Consider the following 25,580-nt stretch of genomic DNA (forward strand, 5'->3'; position numbering starts at 1 on the left):
CCTGGAAGTCAAACACAAACGTGGATAGCCGTGTCCTGGGAGGCCTCCTCTGCCATCTCAGTGAAATGGAAGCGGCCCAGAAAGCAAACAAGATCCCTACTCATTTCTCCTAGGCCAACCTTGTCTGGGTGATGGGCTTTTTTTTCCCTGTTGTTCTGTTTGTTTGCTTGTTTGGTCTGGAGCTCATGGATACCCGGCATGGAGCATCGAGCGGGGAAGGGAAAGACACGGAGGACCAGGAGAAAGGGGAGGGTGGGGGGGGGGTCGAATGAGGACGTGTGACATGCAGACCTCCCCGTGAGGTGACAAGAGACCTGCTGAGAAGCTACCATGCAGGCAGAGCCGTTCAACAAACAGAGAAAGAACTTGAGATCAAACCATCTGTGATCCATCAGCAGATGTTATTTCGGACATGCATGTGATGGCAAAGTGTCCCCTAAATGGGCACTGATTATGAATCTGTTACACAAGCTGTGCAATTGTATATAATGCAATCTCAGAGAGCATTCCAATGGAGTGTCCAAAAATATTTCGGATGCTAATCATGGCAAAATCCATGACAATTAGTATTAATATATGATCAAATTATTTCATCATCTTTGCATTTCCTCTCAGGGAACTCATAGTATTAGGGACATTCCACGACTGTATAATGTACAACGGCAAATAACTTACAAGCCTGACACCTTCTGGCAGGAAAAAAAAGTACCTTGGTGTTATGTTTCAAAGAAATGTTTTCCTGGTTACTGAACAGCTTGAATTGCCCTATTACCGCGATAAAATTGCAAATATATACCAATTTGAAGACTAAAATTTACACTTTCATGCTAGGAACGCAATGAATTGTCATTATAGACATGAAAGGACACCACGAGGAAGACTACACTGTAAACGGGTCACCACCAGCCAGTCGCAGGGCACACACGACGTCACTGAGCAGGAAGCGATCCCACGCTGCCTACACACGTCAGGCGAGTGTGCCACTACAATATCAGCGATCTATAGGGAGAAAGGTGAGAAAGGTGAAAATATATATATTCAGAGGACCCATGACTGTCCAGTCAAGATTCCCGGAAAATTTGTGTTTTCAGTTTGCGGCAATGAAGTGGTGGCTTTGAAAGTGATGACTGATTGAGACACTTACCTGGGTCATAAGACATACGCCCTTTTCGTATTTGTTTTTTTTTTTTTGCTTTCATTTGTTTGTTAGTTGCAGAGAATAGACAGTGACGGCGCAAGACTTTTATCCATGGGGGGCGTTTGATGGGGTGGCCAAGGCTATCTCAGGAGGTCCGCAAAATGAAAACCTGGAAACACAATCAACATCCATTTTTATATTGAATCAAATTTGCATGCACTGTTACACACACTCACACAGACTCCCCCCCCCCCCCCCCCCCACACACACACACACACTCGCACGCATCTAAAACATTGGCGACACCAGTTACAAATACACAGAGAAAAACATTTTCAATGGCTACAATGTAAATAATAATAATAAAAAAAACTCTTAATAATAATAATAATAAAATACAGTAATCTTGGCTGTTTCTCTTTAGAAACGGCTCGTATATGTTGTCCCCGTCTTTTAAACGCACCCTATATGAAAAAGATAAGACATCAGAATTGTTACCTCTAGGCTGGCATCACTTAATCACACAATATTAAGATTAAACTCTCCACTTTTAGACCCAAAAAATGTCCATGAAGATAGACCAATGTAGTTAATTTAATACTTTCCCGCTAGTTGACACACTGTGGGTGTATATAGTATATAGTATATAGTATATAAATGGGCAACAGACAGCGGGCCGCACTTCGAGTGGCCCTTTGATGAGTTAGGTTAGGTTCATAAACGACATTCAAATTATTGTTTGTAAATTGTAACTACGTGCTCTGCAATGGCTGGCAACCAGTCCAAGGTGTGACCTGCCTCTTGCCCAGACTCAGCTGCAGGCCCCAGCTCACCCGTCGCCATCATGAGGAAGAGCATTATAAATTCTGATAGATGATGATAGTAATAATAATCTGAGCAACATGTGGATACAGTATTGGCTATTTATAAATATGATGGGTTTTTTTTAAATAAAATGCAATAAATAGGCCTGTGACGATCATGTACACAGTAAATGAATTACTACATCTCACACACTAAACAAAACTGCTGCGCATGTCACTGTTGAACAAGTCTGTCCAACCAGAGGAGGGAGACATTACACTCCGTTTCATTCATGATCTTGTTCACACCTCTTAACTACAAATCACTCCAGAAGCCCATCTACTCCCAATGTATCATTACATTTGACTGCATGAAAATTACCTGATATTTTTAGTTGGACAGTTTGGGTTTTAAATTGAATGTGCAAGCTGAGTCAAAGTAGTACTTTTTTGGTGTGTTAAGTGGAGAAACGGTTTTCCCCACAGGGGTTAATGGGGTCATTTAGCCAGCAAAGTTCACATCTTGAAAGAATTCAAGCGAGCAGATAAAGGAGGGCACTTTTGCATAGCCACTGAGGAGAAAAGGAACTTTTTTTTTTCTACTTCCCATCCGTGGTTAGTATGAGTAGGCTTTTGCTGCATTTAGTGGTCAGCCAGTATCTCAGTGCAGAAACCACCAGAAGAGGAATAAAAAAGTTAAGCAGATTAATCATAACTGTCTAAATCTCTGTAATTTCTTGCAGCAGCAGTTGGATGTACATTTGATACTTGAAGGGGTTCCATGATAGCATTTATCATGAATGATTTCAAAGACCCCACAAACCCCCACATTGCAGTCACCCTCTTTCACCATGTCATTATTCCCTTGCGGTGGGAGACCGGTCCGGAATCACATCCATCTGTTCAGAGACTGCGACATGAAAATACCACAACTCACTCACCCGAGTCACTATGATACAATTTGAATACAACGACCAAACTGTAAGCTAGAGCTGTTTATGCTGGCGCTTGCGTATGCAAAATGTGTGACATGGAAAGGGAATTTCTATTCAATTTTATTCTATTACATTTTACACTTTATGATGACCTAAGAGCGCTCTAGTGTATGTTTATTGATCGTATACACTACAGCATAACCCTGATATATTCTATCGGCCAGGTGAGGAAAAGATCAAACGGCTTTTTTGATTTTGATGCTTATGTAACAGCAATTTCCCCAAAAGCCCAGAAAAGATTTTTGCGTTTTTGTTGCACTTTGGTCCTAGGTACCAAATGTGATCAGGTTACAAGATTGTATCGGGTCCGTCGGTGCCAGGCGGGTGACAAAACATAGAGGCGAAGAAATATATGACGGAAATATATGATAAAGCGTGACGTCATCAGCAGGCGCGCAGGCTACCGAAGGACCCAGATAAAAATCGTGCAACCCGATGTTTGGTGTTTTATTGAACTATTGAAAGCATGATGACACTAAGTCAGATTCGACAGACGCATGGCAATGAGATGTTAAGAACCTTGTTGATTTTCTTTCTCAGTTAAGAAGTGTGGTCTTTATTTTCCAATGGTATGCATAGAAATGTACAAAACACCTGCCAATCCAGCGGCAACAAAGACGAAAAAGACCGAAGGAAAACTGGAATGTCTACTCTGTACTCCCAAATCACAACAGCAGAGTGAACGACATAACTGCTGTACACTAAATTGCCAAATGTGATGTTTTCAATACTGTACTAAAAGAAATAATTCAGACAACATCATACATACAATTAGTTTGCACATGGAATGGACAGTTTTGTTCTATGCGGCACCTCTGCTCTCTGTCATGCTTCAGCCAGAGAGCATTAAAAAAAAAAAAAAAAAAAAATCACATTCCACAAATGGATGTTTACAAAGTTCCACTTAAACTAGTATATATGAATACAATCCTCACATTGCTGGTTTCAGCCCAACACTGAACTCAAAAATGGAATTGGTGTGGTATTGAATGTACTGACTGATTAGGCTTATTTATGGGTTTAAGTATTTCACAATACTTTTATATATATATATATATATATTTGGGATAGACCGATTATTGGCCGGTCCGATTATTGGCACCGATATTCTGCATTTTGCCGATTATCTGTATCTGCCTTTTTTTGAAAAATCGATATGGTTTGTAGACAATGACGATATTGACGTCTTTGTGACAGAATAGAGGATGGTAATTACCACTCGCTTTTTAAAAAAAATAAAATGGTACTTCTCTTGCACTGACACGTTATTTTTACATCTTCGATTGAAACAGTAAATAATAATCAATTCTGCCTGTGTGAAAGCCACACGTCTAAGCCCTTTAATTCTTTTGGAATTATGTTTCTGTCTGCTACAGGGGCTGAGATATTTATCATTATGTAAGTGTTGAATTTCTGGGAAATGTTTTCATGTTTTCAAGGCTAATTCCCAAGGCGACCGACGGTTTTGGGGAGCTGTTGAGAACGGCGCTTTAGGCCTTAATGGGTTACATTTTCATTTAACTTTCTAAAGACATGCTTATGATGCTGGGAGCTCCCTTGAACTTTGGTAGAATTTGACAACAAAAATGTATATTAATGATAATATTTGACGCCAATATTTTACCGGTACTTTTTTTTTTTACTGAAAATGAATATCGGTTCCAAATATCGGTGATTGGCCTCCCTGACTGCTAACTCAATAATTGGTATCGTCCTGAAAAAAAAACATATCGGTCTATCTCTAATATAAATATATATGTTTTTTTTTTTTTAAGGCATAGATCAGATCACACTTACGTTGAGAAAAATCACATCACATCAGCCATTGCTGAGCTCCGGCTACTTCCCCACCGATGATCACTATTGAACACTGTGCACCGAGACCAGACATGCCCTCTGTAGCAGCAAAATTCGTTTTCTGTTCCGTCGGAATGTTCAAAGCAATATAGTGCAAAACACTACCACAATTACTAAATACATTAAAATAATATACAAAATACAGATGCGATTGTTCCAGTTTCATGCCAAAGGACAGTCTCACAAACCGTTTGGAAATGAGAACTTACAGTATAGTTGATAAATTCTCAAGACCCCAAATCCCTTGTGAAAAAGTGCCCTTCACTCCTGGGATAAGCTCTACCTTTCTCTATCGACCTCCTCTCTCGCACAAAAACAACAGAAACATATTATTAGCGAAAATCAACCACAACAGAATAAAACAATCAAGTTTATCGCTTACATCCATGGGAATGTATCGGTACGCTGCAAAAGGAAGAAAACTCCTCAGCTTCGGTATGTGTGTTTTTTTTTGTTTTTTTTCTCCGTGGCGCACGTCCTCGGCTTACGGCTTGTAGCGGCGCAGCACGCTCCAAACTCGGGCTTCCCCACACATCGCGAGTCCTCCCCCGTTTCCACAGCAAACAGTTTTCGGGAGCTCACTGTTAGCTGGACGCCAAAAGTCCCGCGCGACCTTCCTGAATGAAGTCCCAAGCCACCCCCCCACCCCCGCCCCGCTAGGGATCCTCGTCCATGTCGTCCAGGTTGGGCGCCATGATGAAGTGTTTGGGGTAAACGAGGCTGTGCTCGTCTGCGTACTCCTCCCAGCGCGCGTCGTCGCTCTCGTGGGTGATGTAGCGCTCGCCCTGCCGCGTCTCAAAGTCCCTCAGGTCCAACCACGTCCGATAGTCCTGAGGGGGAGACGCGCCGATCAGAAAAGCGAGCCGAGATACCGTTTCGAGTCACGGTGACGGCAAATTTGAAGTCACCTGCAACCAAGGATGGCTGAGACACTTGTCGACACTATACCTCTTCCTCATCTTCACTTGCAGGAGATTATTGATCAAATCTGTGGCTGTGACAAGGAATGCTTGAACTATTAGTGCATCGCAAAACACATTCAACGCTGATGCTCTTAGATTAAAACGGCTATGTATAGTTGTGTATTAATATTCATATGAAGTGTATGTCAGTGGACCCCAACCAACAGTCCAAAAATCAATCAAATAATCAAATAAAAAATATAAATATGACGCATATACAGTATGCCTGCCCCCCCCACGACCCTCCAAACTAGTCGATATTACCTCCCAAAGGTTGGGCCGGGTAATTATATCGGTGAGAATCGGGATATTATGATGAGCAGCTGCGAGCATATGAGCTCAATGAGACGCAGCGGAAATGTGCCTGACAACTGCCAAATCGGAGACCAGCTTTTTCCAACTCTGGCTTGCAAGTTGAAGTTGAACAGAAAGTAATAGAAGTAAATAATAACAGAATATGCAGCTCAACGCGCGGTTGAGGTCAATTAACTTGCTGTTTGAGTTATTTGTATTACCTGTCGATTAAACTAAGAGCGTAGGAGGGCAGTTTCTTTCGGTGGTCGGGGAAATTTGAAAGTGATTCGTATCAACTTGGCGGCCGGCGCTAAAGATACCCCGATGTGTCTGAGAACGATTCTGACACCTTCGGCTGAGATGTCCTTCCAGGGCGCCGGGGGGTACATGAAGTCAGCATTCTGAATCTGGTCGTTGATGTCCTCGTCCTCGTTGAAGGGGAACGTCCCGCTCAAACTGACGTAGACAATGACGCCCACGGACCACATGTCTAACGAGCGATTGTAGCCTTTACTACGCAGGACCTCTGGAGCCAGGTACGCTGGAGTGCCCACCACCGATCGCCGGAAAGACTTCTCACCGATGATGCGGGCGAATCCAAAGTCGCACAGCTTGACCTGGAAGACGCAAGTTTCGTGTCTTTGCGCAAAGGCGGGATGAAAAGAGTGTCCGTGTCGACACTACCCCGTTGCCTTTTACCTGAGGAAAGGGTTCTGCAGAGGCCAACAGTACATTCTCGGGCTTCAAGTCACAGTGAACTATGTTCTTGAAGTGCAGATGTCGCAAGGCCACCAGAATCTATGGCAAACAAAAATCATAAGCACCAGGGATGTAACGATTCACCCAAGCCCCCATTCGCTTGGATTCGATTTTCAGTTCCCGATTTTCGATTCGATTTTTAAAAAAATATTGAATATTAAAAATGTTATTTTAAGATTTTAAACAATAATGTTGATCATAATTAGGGATGTAACGATTCACCCAAGCCCTGATTCTTTTTTCATTCGATTTTCAAAAAAATCGCTAGCATGCTTCTCTCTGCGCGCAGGTGTGGTGCTGCAGCCACCACAAACGCAAGACGCAATGTTTGGCGCAAGCGTCTAATTTGACCTACACATTCAAAATGTGGTATGTCTCTGGAATAGAAAAAAAAAAGATTAGGAGGAACATCATTTTTCAGGTATGTTATGTCTTTTGTTAGGTGTTGCTATTTAGAAGGGCTTGTGAGGGCTGAGTTGTGCGGGTTCATCAACACAGCACTTGCTGCGACTCGAATCCATAATCGATTTATCGATTTTAGTTTTCCTTCGTCGATGCATGTCTGTAAATCGACTCATTGTTACAGCCCTAATAAGCACAGACTCAGGCTCAAAATGCCTTTACGGACAGATTTTATCTGGTGGTATCATCAGATTTGTATTATTTTAGGTACTGCCATATGGAAACGTATTGGCAAAGTAATGTCCACGAATACTTTCATCTCGACCAGTACCTCCCAATGTCTCATTTCATCATCACATCTCTGTTGGCGAGCTGGCACCCTCATGCGTGACTGTCTGTGGCCTGCTACCAAACACCACAGCACGCCAGGCTCCTGCGAGCTGACTGGCTATGACAGACTTTCTCGTGGCCACATCAGAGCCAGTCCTGCCACAGCTAATGGGACTGTTGTTAATGAGGCTGCTTCTGTTTGGCTTCCAGGGTTCATTGAGGCCCAGGAGCCCACTCTCCTTCTAATCAGGCCACAAAACCACCGCGCACAGCAGCCAGCAATCCACAGCTAGGGAGGAGGCCCCGATGCCACGCCGACTATTCCCATAAACAATCCCCCACAATCAGGTCGCCACAAGAATCAACCGGCCTGGAGTTTGAGTAGAGGCTTGTGTGCAGTGGGATAACACCAACCATCAACAGAAGGGAGCACACAGAGACAGAGACGGACCATGACAGACGATAAAGATGCGAGAATGCTTGGAGAACCACTTCAGGATGAAAAAAAAAAATGGATTCATTTGGGATGTCATGGTTCACTCAAGCCCCCGATTTTTCGATGAGATTTTTTGAAAAATTGCTACCATGCTTGTCTCTGTGCGCTAGTGTGGCGCTGCAACCATCCACAAACGCAATACGCAATGATGTTTGCCGCAAGCGCATCATTTGATCTACGCATTCAAAATGTGGTATGCATCTGGAATGGAAAACAATTTAAAGACATAATTTTGTCGCACTCTAAATTCGTATATTTTAATGACCTAGGTATGTTATGTGTTTTATTTGGTGTTGCTGCATAGGGCTTGTGAGTGATGGGACGTCCCAGTTCGATTTGACTCGATTATTCGATTAATCGGTTTTAATCCATTTTTATATTTTATATTAGAATCGATTTTTTTTCAATGAATCGTTACATCCCTAGTATTCATATGATCTAAGACAATCGAGGCTCCTGCCATTTGATTTAGAGACATCCTATGACGACTGCGATCTTGAGGACATAAAAACAGAAAGGGACATCTGGATTTTTTTGGGGGGGGGGGGTTTCTGCAAAACAAACCTGTGTAACTAAAAACTTGGTGATTCGTTCAGGCAGTTTGCTCTTCTCACTAGACAGGATCATTTCCAACATGTCGCCATGCAGCTTCTCCATCACTACAAACACCCGCTCTGGTGTCTCAAACATGCATTCCAGGTTGACAATGCCAGGATGGTGCAGATTCTGAAGACAGAGCAGGCACGTCACGATGAGTTCAAACTGATTGAAAAAGGATCAAGAATGCAATTGTAGACACTCACCTGCAATATGGCCACCTCATTTCTCAGCTGGCTCTCTTGCTTGGTAGGAAATCTCATCTTGTCAATCACTTTTATGGCCACATCTCTGCCACTCTTTCTGTGTTTACCTAAATGAGCCCGCAACATACATAGAACTCATTTTAAAAATCAAAAAACAAAAATATCGTCGCTATGGAATGCTTATTTTCTGTAAATGGCACAACAGACATACCTCCATACACAATGCCAAACTGTCCTGATCCCAGAACTTCATCTGAGAATATTTGGTACACTGAGGCAATATCCTGTTTGAATAACAAAACAATTCGCACCGTTCAACTATTGGCAACATTTGACTTAATGCTGTGCAATTAATCGAAATTCTAATACAATTACGATTATTACACTTCACGAATACAAAATTGGCATAACCGTAAAAAAAAGATTATTGATATGCATTTACATCCAACGTACTATGTTTGTTTACGCAAGGAAATCATACTTGAATTTATACATTTGGACCTAAATGTTACAATAACTCATTTTAGAATTCTTGTTTGGTCCAAAAGGAACTTGGATAATTGTAGTGTTTCAAAGAAATGTATTTATTTTTTTACATTGAAACATTTTCTTGTTTTGTACCAAAAAAAACAAATGATCGTTTGAATAATCGTGATTTCACTTATCACCCAAAGAATCGTGATGAGTATTTATTTATTTTTTATAATGGAGCGCCCTAATTTAACTGCGAATGAGTATCTAGGAAATGCACCATCTCCAGCACGACCACATTCGACACCTTCCTACTTGTAAATGGCCAAGTGGAAGCGAGACTTAATTGAGAAAACGGGCAGGTTCAACGAAAGCTTTTGCTACATTTCGGACATTTTAACAGCACATGAGCGCATGCTTGAATTCAAGTTGTGCAACATGGTAAGCATTAAAAAAAAAAAAAAAATCAATAAAATAAAAAAAAATAAAAAACAACCTCACCACATTCTCTTGAATTTGGCAGTTGGACACAGATATGCTGATGGAAAGCTCTCCTGGAGGGGTGGGGGGGAACAGAAAACACATTAATGACAAGCAGAGCTGCAGTACGTTGCTCGCATAGCTTCTTCCATCTCATGTCAGCTGCATGAAGTAGGTCACGGATCATCACGATGAAGCCATTTATGATGCAATAAAACTGGCGTTCTCAAGCCCGACTGAACACCGTTTCATAACAGACGACTTTGGAAACTTAACGCAAGAAAACATAATGGGGCGGTCACTTCAAGAGCAGCAGGTTGCCGCCACGATATTTGATTTGGAATCATGCAGAGTCATGAGACGGCGTCACGTTCCATAACTAAAACGTCAGCAACCAAACAGACGCCGCCGTCAAGTCTCCTTGAGTGATTTTTGCCGTGCAACTTTTGAAAAGGACGATTCTCCCAACTTACTATGATCCTTGCCCGGGCCCGCGGCGCTTGCCACACTAGGCTGAGGTGTGACTGGCATCAGGGCCTGTCGGATGGCCTTCTCCCAGCCTTGCGCAACCTCCACGCCCACTCCCGAGGCGGCCAGAACGGGGCTGTGGTAGTGATTGCTATTGTGCTCCCCGACATAGTAGACCATGGTGGCTGTGATAATCTCAAAGCAGTGCGGGTTGCTTCCCTGGGCCAGATTATTGTAGTCTCTGCACTGCTCTACCTGGAGAATCTCTGACAAGGGGATTTCCTACAAGAGAGACATCAGCAAAAGCTTTGGCAACTAATGTCATGGAGGCGCGCCTTTTGACGATTATTACCGGTAGTAGTGAGGGAGGCTGACAACCGATATTTGGAGCCAATATTCATTTTCAGCAAATATTAGCGTCAACATCTTAAACAAAAAAAAAAAAAAAAAAAAAAAAAAAAGGCTTTAACGGGGATAGACCGATTATCGGCCGGGCCGATTATCGGCATTGATATTTGGCGTTTGACGAATATCGGCATCGGCCGATAATCCATTTAAAACTGTGGAAATCAAAACAAAGACACGTGAAAGTTGAACATTTCTGTCATTTTCAAAGGTTCATTTACTGTCGAAAACTACATGGAGCTATTGTTTAACTTGAACTCATTTCTCCTTCTTAAGACATGCTGACAACCCCCGGGTGCTCCCTGAATTTTTTAATAGAATTTTATAACAGACGTATATTGCCCAAAATTTCTCAAAATAATAATTTCTAAAAAAAAATCAACATTTATCATCATCAACATTTACCAATATTTTCCCTTTTTTACTGAAAATGAATATCGGCTCCAAATATCAGTTATCAATAGCATCCATGACCATCGGACCTGAAAAAGAGCACATCGGTCTATCCCTAAATAAGACTAAATGAAAACTGGACATAATGACAATGCAATGAAACCGAAGGCAACGTTTTTGATGCCGGCTCCTCAATTAGAGCGTTCAAATAGAAAAGAAAATCTTACCGGAGGGTCAAATCGGGACACATTTCCGCTTTCGAAACAATATGAAATAAAGGCTGTAAACTCACACACTCCTCCACTTGAATCTCATTAGCTGTCCGCTGTAGTCCCAATCCTAACTTGCGCTCGCCCTCTCTTTCTTATGAACGCACACCAGTTGGAGTAAACTTTAAAAGTCCCCCCCCCCCCCCCCCCTCCCATCCCCTCCATATTCACTGTCAAATCAAAGTGAGGAGGGAGGGTCAAACGAGAAAACCCCAGAGAGGTCGCAGCAATCGGCACACGCTTGTCTGTCCCCTTCCTCGCCACAGAGTATCAGATGAAGTGCTGGCGGTTAGCCGGGCCGGCTCACGTGAGCGGTCTGAAGCGCTCCGTTTGCCTGATTACAAGGCAGGGCCAGTCAGAGGCCCCATCCGAGCGCGGGCCGCCGGCGCTACCGCTAGCCACCGAGACCAAAGACGCTGCAACCACACTTGCGGAGGGTGGCGCATTAGTGGGCGGGTGCGTGCGTTTGACTGTGACACCACTCACGAGTCGATCCAGCGCAGACAGAGAGAAGCCCCTTTGCCCCATAAAAGAGAGGAAAACCCACAAATACAGGGAGGGGTCTCATCTGCAAACTGCAGGGGCTTCCAAATGTGGAAAACGGTAGCCATGACTGGCAAGTGAGCCCCCCCCGCGCGACCGCCGCTAATCAAATTGGAGGTATCGAGCAAAGAGAGGGAAGGACAGTGGCCACATAAAAGATTTGAGTAAAATTACAGGACAACACTCAAGATATTTAGACAACTTCAGTATCTGGGGAACCTCTGTATGTACCTCTAAAGAGACATGTTGAGATGTATATTCACTAGGGATGAAACGATTCACCCAAGCCCCGATTCGATTTTCAGTTCTCGATTCGATTCATTTTTTTTTTTTTTTTTTTTTAAATCGCTACCTGTGTGCGCCAGTGTGGTGCTGCAGCCATGCACAAACGCAATACGCAATGATGTTTGGCACAAGCGACTAATTTGATCTGCACATTCAAAATGTGGTATGCCTCTGGAATGGAAAACTTGAAAGATGAGGAGGAACATCATTTTTCAGCACTCTAAAGGAACATATTCTAATCAGCTAGGTATGTTATGTCTTTTGTTAGGTGTTGCTGTTTAGGAGGGCTTGTGAGTGCTGAGTTGTCCAGGTTCCGAAACGCAAAGCTAGGTGCGACTCGAATCGATTATTCGATTAATCGATTTTTAAAAATCAGCTAGGCATATTTTAAGCAGTTTAAAGAAGGAAGTAAACCCAAACACATTTTTTTTCAAGAATATGTTCCCAGCAGGCCCACTAGTTGAAACACGGCATTCGGATTGCGTTGGTGGAATATGAGTTAAGCAGCAAAATCCACTCGTTTTTAGCCATCTCGGGGGGGGCGGCCATTTTGTCACTTCTGTCACAGATGGCTAAAAACGGGTGGATTAACTCTTATTCCACAAAGGCAATATTAATCAGAATGCCTCGTTTCAACTAGTGGGCCTGCATAGAACATATTCTTGAAAAAAATATTTTTGTCCGGACTTCCCCTTCAAATCAATTTGAAATCGATTTTTGATTGATTGTGACAGCCCTAATATTCACTGACCAAAATTTTCGATATACCATCCCAATCTAATGAGTTCCAATACACAAGCTGTACCACAGAGTACCCCAATGCTTACTTTGAACTGGCATTGACAATTAGATAACACGTTTTTGTGGATGCATTTGGTTGTTGTTTCCTATTTTGGTTATGCAGTGCAGTTCTACGCCACTGCAAACGTCAACCCTAAATTGCTTACACAAAGTTAATCACGCTCAGTTCGGCGTTCTGATGGGTGCTACCGGAAATATATTCATTCATCATTATGTTTACTATTCTGGTTCCAGTTCACAGAGCATCTGACTGAGAACTGAATTGAATCGAAAAGTCGTTACTTAGTATTGCTACTATCGTTAACGGCAGAGATAGTTTGTATCACCTATGTAACGGACCACATTGGATTGTGGAGGCCGACCGAATGATGTGGTCTGTTAGTATGCCCCACTGTACTGTACATTATAATATATGTGCATCTCTCCACAAAAGACCATTTGATACGGTTTTCCATATATTAGGTGCGAAGCGATTCGAAGGACGGTTCGATTTGAAAGTGGAACGATTCGGTTCGATATTGTATGATGTTCGATAGTGGATGGTGCAATTACCTTTTTGTTGTTATTTTACGCACATTTCAATGAATTTGTCAGTACTGAAAAAGTGCCAATTCTTTCTAAGATATACCTACACTTCAAAGTGGAACGATTCCATCGGGTGGGATTCGATGCACTCGCACCTTTGAAATCAACCGTTAAATCAACCGATTTCCGGTTCAAACTGGTTTTTGTTACACCCCTATTATACACTGTATACTTAGTGGGGGAAAAAAAACAACTTTTAGAAACCTTCTTTAGTTGTCCTCAAGTTCTGTGTACTGTTGATAATCAAGCACCGCATGGCAGACAAAACGGATTCAAACTACATCTTCATTCCCCCCCTCCAAAAAATGACAATGACACTCACCAGAAACCTACTACACACCATCCCAATGCATTCCAACGCTCACCACACCACGCGGAGTTGTCTTAAAACATGCAGTGTGACATGAACAATAAAGTGAAAACATCCCAGACACCCCACAGACAACCATCAACACACATGTGCAAGTGTTTATCTTGCAGCTCCCTCACTCGGTTCTCAGTAGGTAATTACCGTGTTATTAAGCTCTTGTGGTGCCGTAATGACCAAGTGCGGCGCAGGAAGTGCCCCGCAATTGCTTTTACGCTTCAAAAAAATAAAGCTTGATTGAAAGCTTCAATGATCAGGACCATTTGACTTTTGACATCACTGTAGTCAGTTTTATGCCATTGCGCCAAGTAGTAATAAGAGTTTTACGGCACAACACAACACACATACAGACAGTTGAACTGAACGGATGACTCTAGTAATAAAGAAAAACCCCTCATAATTAGTATTAATGTTACATTAATAAAGACTAAAACCATTTCCGCGGGCCTAAGTGACCCCCAGATGGTTTATAAACCGGCTCCAGTGTGTCAACGATTGCAAGATGCAGTAAAAGTCAATACCATGAAGGTATACTATAAATAAAAATATTTAGTCCGTGACGTCAACAGATCAACATGAAATTATAATGAACAATATACCCAACTAAACAAAGCATACAAGTCGCATGTGTTGACCATTGCAAGTGAGATTTGTCAATGGGCACACACTAAAATTTCATTCTGTTTGTTTTTTTGTTTAGTTTCCAACCCATCAATGGACCAATTTGCAAAAATGAGTACAAATCTAGCAAAGATAAACTTTAGAGTAAAAATGTCAAATTCACAAGAATTCAGCCCCAGCTGAGTGTCATACTCATCAAAATTCTGAAAATTATTTTCGGGGGTTTCCTGAGAAATGGGGGGGAAAAAGCATGCCCTTTTTTTTTTAAAACGATGTACTCATGTTTAGCAATGTATTTGATGTGGTTTGATGTGGAAGAACATAAATATTTCTCCAGCGTGACAGGTCTTGCTCGCTTACTTTATAGAACTTGGCTCCTGTGTCATTCTGAAAAAGACTCAGACTTTTGCTGTCCAGCCGCCAGTAATGTCTCTTCCTCTGTCCAAAAGAGAGCAAAGCCCAAGTGAGCACACCAGGAAAAACATAGATCTCATCGACGATGTCACTGAACACTCGTACTTCACGTTATTTCTTCGGGGAAAATATTTGAAGTGCTCCTGCGTGCAGAACTAGATAGAAGTCAGCATGCAAGATATCCAGACAAGAGCTGCTTTAATGGCTTTCGGGGCTGTCAGTCTTACCAAGTTGTCTCTGCTGGTATAATGAACCATCCAGCCCTCCTTCACCACAGTGGAACTCCGCCTCTTGGTGTGTTTGATAGACTGGACCACCCGCATCAGTGGGATGTTGGTGCTTGTGGAGGGGCTAAATTCAAGCGCATGACATTTTTCGTTAATTTTGAGCTAATTATGATCAAATCAGAACTTTTAAAGGGGATGCCTGATGGGCATTGATTGGGCATTTTAAAAGTCTTGTTAAAATCATATTTATTGGTAGGGATGTAACGATGAATCGAAAACCGATTCAAAATAGATTCAAGCCGATTAATCGAGACTAATCGAACTCGGGCATCTCAGCACTCATAAGCCCTACACAGCAACACCTAACAAAGTAGGTCATTAGAATATACTAGGGGTGTAACGGTACGCTAAATCACATTTCGGTTCGGTTCGGGTTTTTGGTAACTTCGGTTCAATATATTTTTGGTAAATAAAAAAAAAAAAAAAAAAGATTTTTTTTTTTAAAAATATGTTTATTTTGAAAAGTAAATGGTACATTTTTCCTTTAGAAAAAAATAAAAGCGAACCATTCGCGTGACATTCTAAGAAATTACACCAGAATAAAAAAGTCACTATCAATAAAGATCTCTTAATTTAGTAAATTATTAAGACACTGAAATCTTTAAAGACTCAGCAGCAACAGCCTATGACACATCGAAGTATTCAAGTTAAAGACAAGTTGTCATTACAGTACATATATACACTTTTTGTGTTGAAAAAAATAAATACAATAACAGTTACAATTATTGCTAACTGTATTAAAACTCTTTTTATAATGAAATACAGTAACTTTAAAGTCCTTATGAAATTATTTACACTTTTTAGGCATTAAAATCTTTGAATGTTCAACAGCATATTGTAACGAATTGGGTTATCTGTGTTGTGGTCGGATTTGTGTTTTGCGGAGTTGTGATGTTTCCCAGGTTCATGAATGCATCGTACGGCTAGCGAGAGAAGCAGCGGAGAACTAAGAACAGAGCTGTTGTATTTTGTTTTGGGCTAAAAATATTGCTTGCTTCCTCGTCTAAGAAACATTCAAAGTGGAATATTCGTAATTATGTTAGACGTGTTACCTGCAACATAACCGCCAATCTCATGTAGCAACGTCGGCACGCAACTTTGGGACTTATACACGTACCATCAGCGATTTTAACAGGACAGGCAGAAGAATGTTCCCAAACAGGAGACCGCAGTGTACCGGGGGACATTCGAGCAATGGCTTGTTTGCGTATTCGTTTGCTCCTCTTTAGTGCCGCCGCCCTCCTCTCCCGCGAGCAACAGTCTATAGCGCCCGCGCGTAAGCTCGCGCTAATAAGTGGACCGAACCGAACATGCTATACCGAAACGTGTTAACGTTACTCCCCTAGAATATACTCATTTAAAGTGCTGAAAAATTACATCTTTAAAGCTTTTTCCATTCCAGATACATGCCACAATTTGAACGTGTAGATCAAATTATGCGCTTGCGCCAAATATCATTGCGGATCGCGTTTGTGGATGGCTGCAGCACCACACGAGCGCACAGAGACAAGCATTGTAGCGATTTTTTTTAAAAAATCGAATAAAAAAATCGGGAATTAAAAATCAAATCTAATCGGGGCTTGAGTGAATCGCTACATCCCTATTTATTAGGGGTGTGTATCTCTCCACTAAAGATTCGATGTGGTTTCGATATGTTAGGTGCAAAACGACTCAAGGACGGTTCCATTTGAAAGTGGAACGATTCGGTTTGGTTTGATTCGATGCACTCGCACCTGTTAAATAAGAAAACGTTTTTCCAGTTCAAACCATTTTTTGTTACACCCCTAATATTTACTCAAAATAACATCCCCATACCTATTCGATTCGCTCTACTTCAACTTTTCGTTTCGATATAGTCTGGCTCAGTTCGATGGTGTATAATGCAATTACTTTTTGGTTGTTATTTTACGTACACCCATTTGAATGAATTCGTCAGTACTGTAAATGTGCCAATTCCTTCTAAGATATATCTCTCCAATAAAAGATGATTCGATACCCATCTCGATACATTTCAAAGTGGAATGTATATGATTACCTTTTAAACCAAAAAACGGGTTTGAAACTGGTATTTCTTACACCCCTAATATTTAATCTGGTGCTGTCAAACGATTACAATTTTTTAGCTACTTAATCGCAACATTTTCCATAATTGATCACAATTAATCATATTTTTCAACTACTTTCAAGTTTTTACGAAGTTTGGAACAGATATTTACTTGAGTAAAATCTTGGAATTATTGTGGGGAAAAAATATATTCAGTATATTTCGATTAAAAAAACTGTTCCAATAGCTTTCTCTGATCCTTGAATACGATTATTTTTCCTGTAATATACAGCTGTTGAACGTTACACCAAAAAAGACGTTTAACTAATATTGTATTTGAGTTTGGCTTTGCAAAGTGCGCAAATTATTTTGGATTTTCCCGATGAGCTGTGAAGCTACTTTTTAAAGGAAAATCTACGTAAAAGTCTTTCTTTGTGACAGTGACTCTCCTCTAAGTTTGGCTGCAAAGTGAGCAGAGGTCAGCTGCCACAGGAAGTAAACAAAACGGAGTTAACTGACTTGATTTTTTTAACGCATTATAAAATTTAGATGAATTAGTCAGCGCTTTGACTCTGACAGCCCAAATTTATTCCTACTAGCGTCCCCGTACCTAATAGTCTTAATGGGCTCCTCGTCTTTCTCTCGGTCCAAGAAAGGAGAATCCATGTCGAACATCCTCTCCTCTGGAGTGGAGAGTTCCTCAGGGTCGTCCAACCCTCTGCTGCCTTCCATGTCACTGCTGTCCACTTCCATTGTATCCAGAGGGGTGTCGGACTCCGGGCCAGGGCTAGCTGGCTCTACGTACGTACATATTACAGATATTACTGTGAAATACTTCAAATCTAAAAGGGTGGGTGCGGTATAGATCATACCTCCATTGAAATCCACCTCACCCAAACAGTCTCTTGGTACCTTTGAAGCACAGCGCTTGTGGCAGTTAAATCTGCAATCTGGCAAAAGGCATCGGGAAAACATGCACGTTGTCAATGGCAGGGAAAAAGCATGAAGTGTCAAATATATTTTGGCTTGCCTTTACACTGCATTCCCTGACGAAAAATTCCCTTGAGCAGACGCTTGCAGTACTGGCAGATAGTGGGTCGAGTGTAGGTGTGAATGGCAAAGGTGTGAGGCACCTTAACCCGGCCTAGCACCATCTTCTCCATCCAGATAGGCCTGCCACTCCAGGACAGGATTCGCTTGCCCGCTTCTTGATGGGACCGCTGCTGCTGCTGCGGCTGCTGCTGCTGCTGCTGCTGCAGTGGATGCATGGGCAAGCCAAAGAAGAGCACGTTGGAGGAGGACAATGTGGGGATGTAACGATGAATCCAATATCGATTAAAAATAGATTCAGACCGATTCATCAAATAATCGATTTGAATCCAGACTAATCGAACTCGGCCGGACATCTCAGCACTCGCAAGCCCTATACAGCAACACCTACCAAAAGACATAACGTACCTGGGTCATTAGCATATGCTAATTTAGAGTGATAAAAAGTGATGTCCACACTAGCGCACAGAGACAAGCGTGGTAGCGATTTAAAAAAAAAAAAATCAGGAAGCGAAAATCGAATCGGGGCTCGGGTGAATCGTTACTTTCCTATTTATTATCAAAATTATTGTGGCTAATATTTTTTTTCATAATCGAGCAGCCCTCGAATTGAACTTGTTTCAGTCCAGTTAAGACCATGAAATCATGATCGTCATTTCATGCATTAGGGCAGATAGTTTACGTCACAAATACATGCAAAATTATCTGCACACTTTTGGGTTTGATCATTTCTAGAAAAAAAAAAAAAAGACAAAAAAATGCAAGGAAGTTATGCCATGCAGCTTCTCAAGGGAACTCACCTCATCCAAGAGAACCGCTGCATTCTCTGCAGGTACGGGTCGGGGAACAGATAGGGACGGTCCTGGCAGCGAGACATTGGACAATCTCCTCTTCCTCACACCAGTACAGTTATTTGGAATCTTAAAGGCACAGCGCTTGTGGTAGTTTAGCCCACATCCTGACGCATAAACAAAAGAACCTTAGAGGTGTTACAATGTGACACGCAGCCGGTGGGGTGGCATGGATTTATTTAGAAGTCAGCTGCAACATGGCGCCAATGATAACTTGGTTTGCATACCAGTTACAGATGTTTATCTATCAACTACGGACTTCTAATTCAAATCAAATGTGAGTTTTGATCAAGTCAGTCAGCATGCCGATTAGCTACATTTTGTCCGCAGTACAGTATAAACTGAATTTCCGAGACTAAAGCATGAAACAATGAGATCCAGAAGTCAAACAATAAATCGTGTTTGCGTGCGTTTATATTAGGGCTGTCAAAGTTAAAGCATCAACTATGGAGATTAATATACATTTTACAACGCATTTAAAAAAAAATGTTAAAAGTAGCTTCGCGGCTCATCGTGGAAATCCAAATTAATTTGCGCACTTTGCAAAGCCAAATTTAAATACCATATTAGCTATAAGTCTTTGGTGTATCGTTCAGCAGTTGTATTTTACAGGGAAAAAAATCGTTTTCAAAGATCAAAGAAAGCTATTAGAACAGTCTTTGAATTTTTTTCCCCACATAAATTCCACGATTTTACTCAAGCAAATCGGTTCCAAGCTTCGTAAAACAATTGTTGAAAAATATGGTTAATCGAGATCAATTATGAAAAATGTTGCGATTAATTAGTTTAAAAATTGCAATCGCTTGACAGCCCTAGTTTATGTACTGTAGATGCCTTTTTTTTTTTAATTAAATTTGATTTGTGGGTGTTTGTTTGATGGGTGCGTGCGTGCGTGTGCGTGTGCCTAACCTTCACATTTGAGCCCCTGCCGAACGAGACCCCACAACATCTCCCCGCAGTAGTCACAGAAGGTGGGGGCTTTGTAGGAGTGGACGTAAAGGGCATGAGGTCGAATCTGGAAGTCTTCAACTGTGGCTTGGGCTAGAAAAAACAAGTCAAATGATAAGTTGAAAATCAAAGCCATCCGGAGAGCAACTTGGCCGACAAAACTGAGGGATGGGAAGAAAGTGTAAGATGAGATAGAAGTGGGGGGTGGGGGGGGAGAACTGAGGTACAATTGATCAAATTCATTGTGGCACACTTCCAATAACAATACCGCTGACAGCAAATCGCACAAATAGAGAAATGGTTTGCCTGTTAAATATGGCTGCTATGTCTGCACTGTTACAGTAGAGGGCATCATAGCAGCGCAGCCGCAAAATTGATTTCAATAATAAAGGGGACCACAGAATGCGGAGAAGTGTCCCATAATCATGTGCTATCCAGCCCATTGCCGTTTTTTTCATAATCCAGAGGTGGTGAGGATTTGTCTCTTCCTGTTTCTCTATTTTCTCACTCTGTGGTTTTGCGTCAAATCAACACTGAGCTCATTGTTGGCAGTAACAGTTGGTTAGTCATGTGAATGTGTGACTCAAAAAAACGAGAGGATGTGTAAGATTGTGAGGTGACAGCTGCCAAACAAGCACGTGCAGTCAAAATGTAATTCCTGTTTCAGCTTGCAGAATGTGTGTGGAGGCAATTGTTAATGCTCGCATAAATGCAATGATTCGTCCTTCACTCAGAGTGCATATATTGTTATTAGACACAGACATTCACACTGATCAGTTTAATTTTTTTTGGGGGGGGGCAATATTCTTTCATTTTAAATTTGATGCCTGCAGCACCTTCCAAAAACACTGGGACAGTTTGATGTTTGCCACGATGCTTCACCCCCTTTCCTTTTAAATCTTTTTTTTTTCTTTGAAATTATGTTGTTTTTGTTTTAGAAAATAGAGCTTTATTGTTTCTATTTGCCATACCTTTCGAGACTCTAGATTTCATACTTTTCCTTACTCGCGTAGGAGCCCTGGCATTAATATAATCAAATGTTCACTTAAACAAGAAGTCAACCCAAGCATTCTTTTTTAAAAGAATATGTTCTATACAGGCCCACTAGTTGAAACATGGCATTCTGATTATTATTGAGTTTGTGGAATATGAGTTGAGTGGCAAAATGCACCCGTTTTTAGCTCGCTCAGAGGGCGACTATTTTGTTACTTCTGTCGACTGAAAATGACATCAAAGTTGCTCAGGTAACGACCAATCACAGCTCACCCCTGTTTTCTGAAGGTGAGCCATGATTGGCCGTTATCGGAGCACTGAGCAGCTGTGATGTCATTTTCAGTCGACAGAAGTGTCAAAATGGCCGCCCCCTGAGCTAGCTAAAAACGGGTGGATTTCTCATTTCTCAACGCAATATTAATCAGAATGCCGTGTTTGGACCAGTGGGCTTTGCATAGAACATACTCTTGAAAAAAAGATGTTTGGGTTGACTTCCCTTTAAATAAAGCAACTGGATGCTTCTTAGTCCTCACACTATTACATATTTGCTGTCAAGTTAATTGCCCTCAAACAACAACTTCATGTCTTCAAGAGGTTGTTGTGGAACCACTTCTCTCAAGCAGAGCCTGCTTCCGTTTGCTTCAAGGCACCACATTTTCCATTCAGAAGCCACAAGTTTAAATCCAAGAAAAACATACAGTACACATAACAAATGCCATATACAGTGCTAACATTAACAACAAGTGTTGTAAAAGACAAATCTCGCCCTGCCGACGGTGGTAAATGCGGAACTTTAGAAAGTGGGTGGTACAAGCCGGGAGTGAAAAACAGAACAAAGGGACAATCGGTCAGGCCGAACCGCAAACCTCATGGGCCCACATGGCCTTTGCAGTGTACGCTGTGACCAGGGCCGGCCTGCATATCAGAGCATGTTTACACACCACGGGCCTACTACAATCACTTATTGCTGCAAAAACAAGTCCTCTTCTTTTGAGCTCCGAGCCAAGAAAAAGCCACTTTTGCCTCTTTCTTGCAGCAAGGGAGATCCTCTTAGTCTTTCTCCCAAAGCCACAGGATACAACTACAGGTTGGTTCAGCAAAACTGATGGAAGATGATGAGACAAATTATTGGGCAGAATAGATTGATAGTTTCTCGGAAACGAGCTAATGGTTGAAAACATGAATTGTGTGATTTGATCTACACATTCAAAATGTGGTATGCATCTGGAATGGAAAAAAATGTAAAGACATTTTTTTTAGCACTCTAAATTACTATATTCTAATGACCCAGGTATGTTATGTCTTTTGTTAGGTGCTGCTGTATAGGGCTTGTGAGTGCTAAGATGTCTTGACTCGATTTTTTGATTAATCGATTTTTTGCATCGATGCATATTTTAAGCAGTTTTAATCGATTTTAAATCAATTTTTCGATTCATCGTCACGTCCCTGGTAAAGATGGATATTACAAGGTCGAAAGGAGAGAAAGCAGGGTGGGCAAAGAACAACAGAGGGTGACACAAAGAGAGCACAAGACAAACACAGACAGTGAGAAACAAAAAGAAGGAAGTTCTCCAGTCTACATTCCTCAGCCCTGATGCCTGAAGTATCCTCAGATCCTGAACCTATACAATTGTACCCCGCCTAATTCCCTGCAAACAATCCTCCGGGCTATGGAGAGGGGAGGGGAAGAATCGGCACAGGTGGTGTCAGGTGCTTCCTGATGCAGACAGATGGACAGATTTGAGAAGAACCGTTTTTGTAAGTGATTTGTGATCTCAGCATTGCACAGCAAGCTGATTCATTCATTCATTGCTGGGTGGAGCACGAAACACACCTGAGCAATTGACACAAAGGTGAATCACCTCGTATAAACTTGCAAATTTCATCACAGCTCCAAAAGTACGAAGGAGTGTCAGTTGATTCACTAGTAGTCATTCGGTGACAATGAAAAGGTGAATAAGATCAATAGCTTACTTGGATCGGGATGTTTTAGTAAATACAATTATGGAAACAATTTATTAGACCACCCTTGATTCTTCCGTTTGTTTGTTAATTTGGATACAAGTGGTACAACTTAAGATACATTTGCTTGGACAAATACAGTGATGACAACAAAAGAGCTCACAAAAGTTTAATTTAAGAGCTGATATAGCGGCTACAGAAGCTGGCTCTGGGGATGTGTACTGTCCCGAGCCGGTGTGGGATTGGAAAATTCTGACTAGATATAGGCGGGCTCACCCTGACACACATCTTGGGCTCCGGTACCGGTCCTCTCATGAGGGGTTGGACACTTTTCCAATCTGGATTTGCTCATGGACAGAAGCGCTAAGCAAGTGTGGGTATACTTTTTGCCTCCTGGCTCAAAGCCAATACATTGGGGTTCACCCCGGTGGACGAGGGTCGGGCCTGACCGATATGGATTTTTTTGAGGCAGATTCTGATTTTTGGCAGGAAAAAAATACAGATTAATCGGCTGATTAATTAAAAGGGTTAGCCCCATGCATTTCTATGGGTGTCAATTCAATGCGGATTCGTGCGCTGGCCTGGTTCCTATTCCCCACGAAAATAAAGTCAAGTGGAACTATATTGCAGGATACGACACTAAGACTTTTTGGGTGGTGGCCCTTCCAGAACCAGCACTGGCCCTGCTTTAAAACAATACTTAACAAAATGAATAGTGTAATTAATAATATCATTTCATTACATACAATAAAAAGATGTATCCATATTGAATATTTAGTCTGAAGTTGTTTTGTTACCTCTGGGTTCAAACTTTACAGAAACCCCGTAGACCACACAATTAAATGAATTTTTACAGTTAAATAAATCAAATATATCCCAAACATCGACAAAAAAAAAGTCTCAATCAAACTATGTGGTTGTACAACTTCTTTTCAAGGCAAGTGTAAAAAGTGCTTCAAGTAACAATTAGGATTAGGAATATCTACCATTTAATTAGAGTTTTACAAGTTTGTCACAGTTTAATTCAACTGGGGCGTCTCAGTGTGAACACAGGGCGGCGGCCATGTAATGACGTACATGGCGCGACGGCAGAAGAAGGAAAGCCACGAAGAAGAATATTGAATGAATACTGCAGCATTGTGTGCCGACTGCTGAGTTGTAAATAAAATGAATAAATGAAGAAACACAAGACTGATTGTTGAGAAACAACAGCGGTCAAACCCCAATGCCTTGTAAAGGCTCAGACAGCCATCCCCGCCCAATGTGAAAGTCTTTGCAGCAATCGAGGGATTTCATCAGCACTGACACTAACCAAGCTAGATGCCAATGGTAACAGGAGCCACTGCTGCTATCGGGCAGCGCCACCTTTATTGAAAATAAGAATACTTTTGATTTATATAAGTGTTGGTTACGTGTACAAGTTATGATGATGCTGACCTGCGATGAAACTTTCGGATTTCAGCTAAACTAGTTGCCGACGGTCAGTCACTCATAAAAAACTACTTGCAGAGCCCCGCAAACTGCCACGTCGCTCAGAGTGCAGCAGGCTGAAGATGTCAAATAGCAATTTTTTTTTTTTTGCCTTTTGGATGTATTTCTCAGTTGACACAAAGGAAGTTTTAAGTTCCAAGACAGCATACATACCGGAGAGAACCACTTCAATTAGGTCTCCCTCGTGGATGTCTTCGGTTGAGGTCAGCCTCTGCAGGATGTTTTCATCATTTAGGTCATGGCGAAATAGCAAGATCTTGTCGTACATGCCAAAGAAGCCGCACTCTGGGAACTGAGGGGAAAAGACCAGTCAGTTGGAAATACCTGTCAAGTCTTATACAGTAAGTGACAGAAGCCAGTTTTGGACTTTATTTAAATTTCAAGATTCTTAAACATGTCTTTAGGTCCATTTAAAACATGACATCACTGGCAATTAATTGGTCACTGAACTTTTAGATTTAAAAACAGGGAAATTCAATATTCACCAGTGCAAATTACAAATTATATTTCAAACATGCAAATTACATTTCAAACATGAATAACAACTGGCTGCCAATTAAATGTTCTCCAAACAGGGTCGCCATTTTAGAAATGTCTGGAACGGGTCACACAGGGTTATGGAGTTGGACAGAGTGCTGCTCCCCTCTTGTGTGTAAATGTGAAATTCACGGTATTTTCCAGACTATAAGCCGCTACTTTTATCCTAGGTTTTGAACCTTATATAAAAGTGCGGCTACACTGTGGATTTTTTTTTCACCGCTAGGAGCACTCTAATCGGAATTAGAATCAAAAACTAAGAAAAAAAATCAATGCAAAAAAGTATACGCTATTTTTTCTTTAGCAGACAGAACGCGGACGACAAATTACAAACAGTTAATTATTTTCAAATCCTCGCGCCTTCATCATGGAACCCACACGGAGAAGTTTGTATGATGTCGGTGGCTTATACACCAACAATAAAAAAATCGAACGTGCTGATTTGAATGTTTTCAACATCATTTTATCCAGAAAAT

The 25,580-nt window shown here is 41.5% G+C and overlaps 1 protein-coding gene across 3 annotated transcripts in view; it reads right to left on the reverse strand.

Annotated features, from left to right (window-relative positions):
• Window positions 1–3,476: 3,476 nt before the first annotated feature.
• The window catches only part of prkd3 (protein kinase D3), a 45,131-nt gene continuing 23,027 nt past the window's right edge, over window positions 3,477–25,580 (reverse strand). The window contains exons 3-19 of one of the 3 annotated variants that reach the window (XM_086050125.1): window positions 24,721–24,859; window positions 20,083–20,214; window positions 19,123–19,280; window positions 18,303–18,522; window positions 18,145–18,222; window positions 17,883–18,069; window positions 15,169–15,292; window positions 14,888–14,965; window positions 10,264–10,540; window positions 9,812–9,864; window positions 9,051–9,123; window positions 8,840–8,946; window positions 8,601–8,762; window positions 6,749–6,847; window positions 6,399–6,666; window positions 5,702–5,787; window positions 3,477–5,623 (exon numbers count right to left, since the gene is read on the reverse strand). In XM_086050125.1, coding sequence (XP_085906251.1) covers window positions 5,450–5,623; window positions 5,702–5,787; window positions 6,399–6,666; window positions 6,749–6,847; window positions 8,601–8,762; window positions 8,840–8,946; window positions 9,051–9,123; window positions 9,812–9,864; window positions 10,264–10,540; window positions 14,888–14,965; window positions 15,169–15,292; window positions 17,883–18,069; window positions 18,145–18,222; window positions 18,303–18,522; window positions 19,123–19,280; window positions 20,083–20,214; window positions 24,721–24,859 — 2,415 coding nt within the window. In that variant the 3' untranslated portion in view covers window positions 3,477–5,449. Of the gene's footprint in view, window positions 5,624–5,701; window positions 5,788–6,398; window positions 6,667–6,748; window positions 6,848–8,600; window positions 8,763–8,839; window positions 8,947–9,050; window positions 9,124–9,811; window positions 9,865–10,263; window positions 10,541–14,887; window positions 14,966–15,168; window positions 15,293–17,882; window positions 18,070–18,144; window positions 18,223–18,302; window positions 18,526–19,122; window positions 19,281–20,082; window positions 20,215–24,720; window positions 24,860–25,580 lie in introns of those variants that run through there. The other 2 variants (XM_086050124.1, XM_086050126.1) reach the window with 2 other exon arrangements.

The sequence above is a fragment of the Filicampus tigris genome, chromosome 13 (genome assembly GCF_054856515.1).
Source record: "Filicampus tigris isolate MCC_2025a chromosome 13, RoL_Ftig_1.0, whole genome shotgun sequence".
NCBI classification, from domain to species: domain Eukaryota; kingdom Metazoa; phylum Chordata; class Actinopteri; order Syngnathiformes; family Syngnathidae; genus Filicampus; species Filicampus tigris.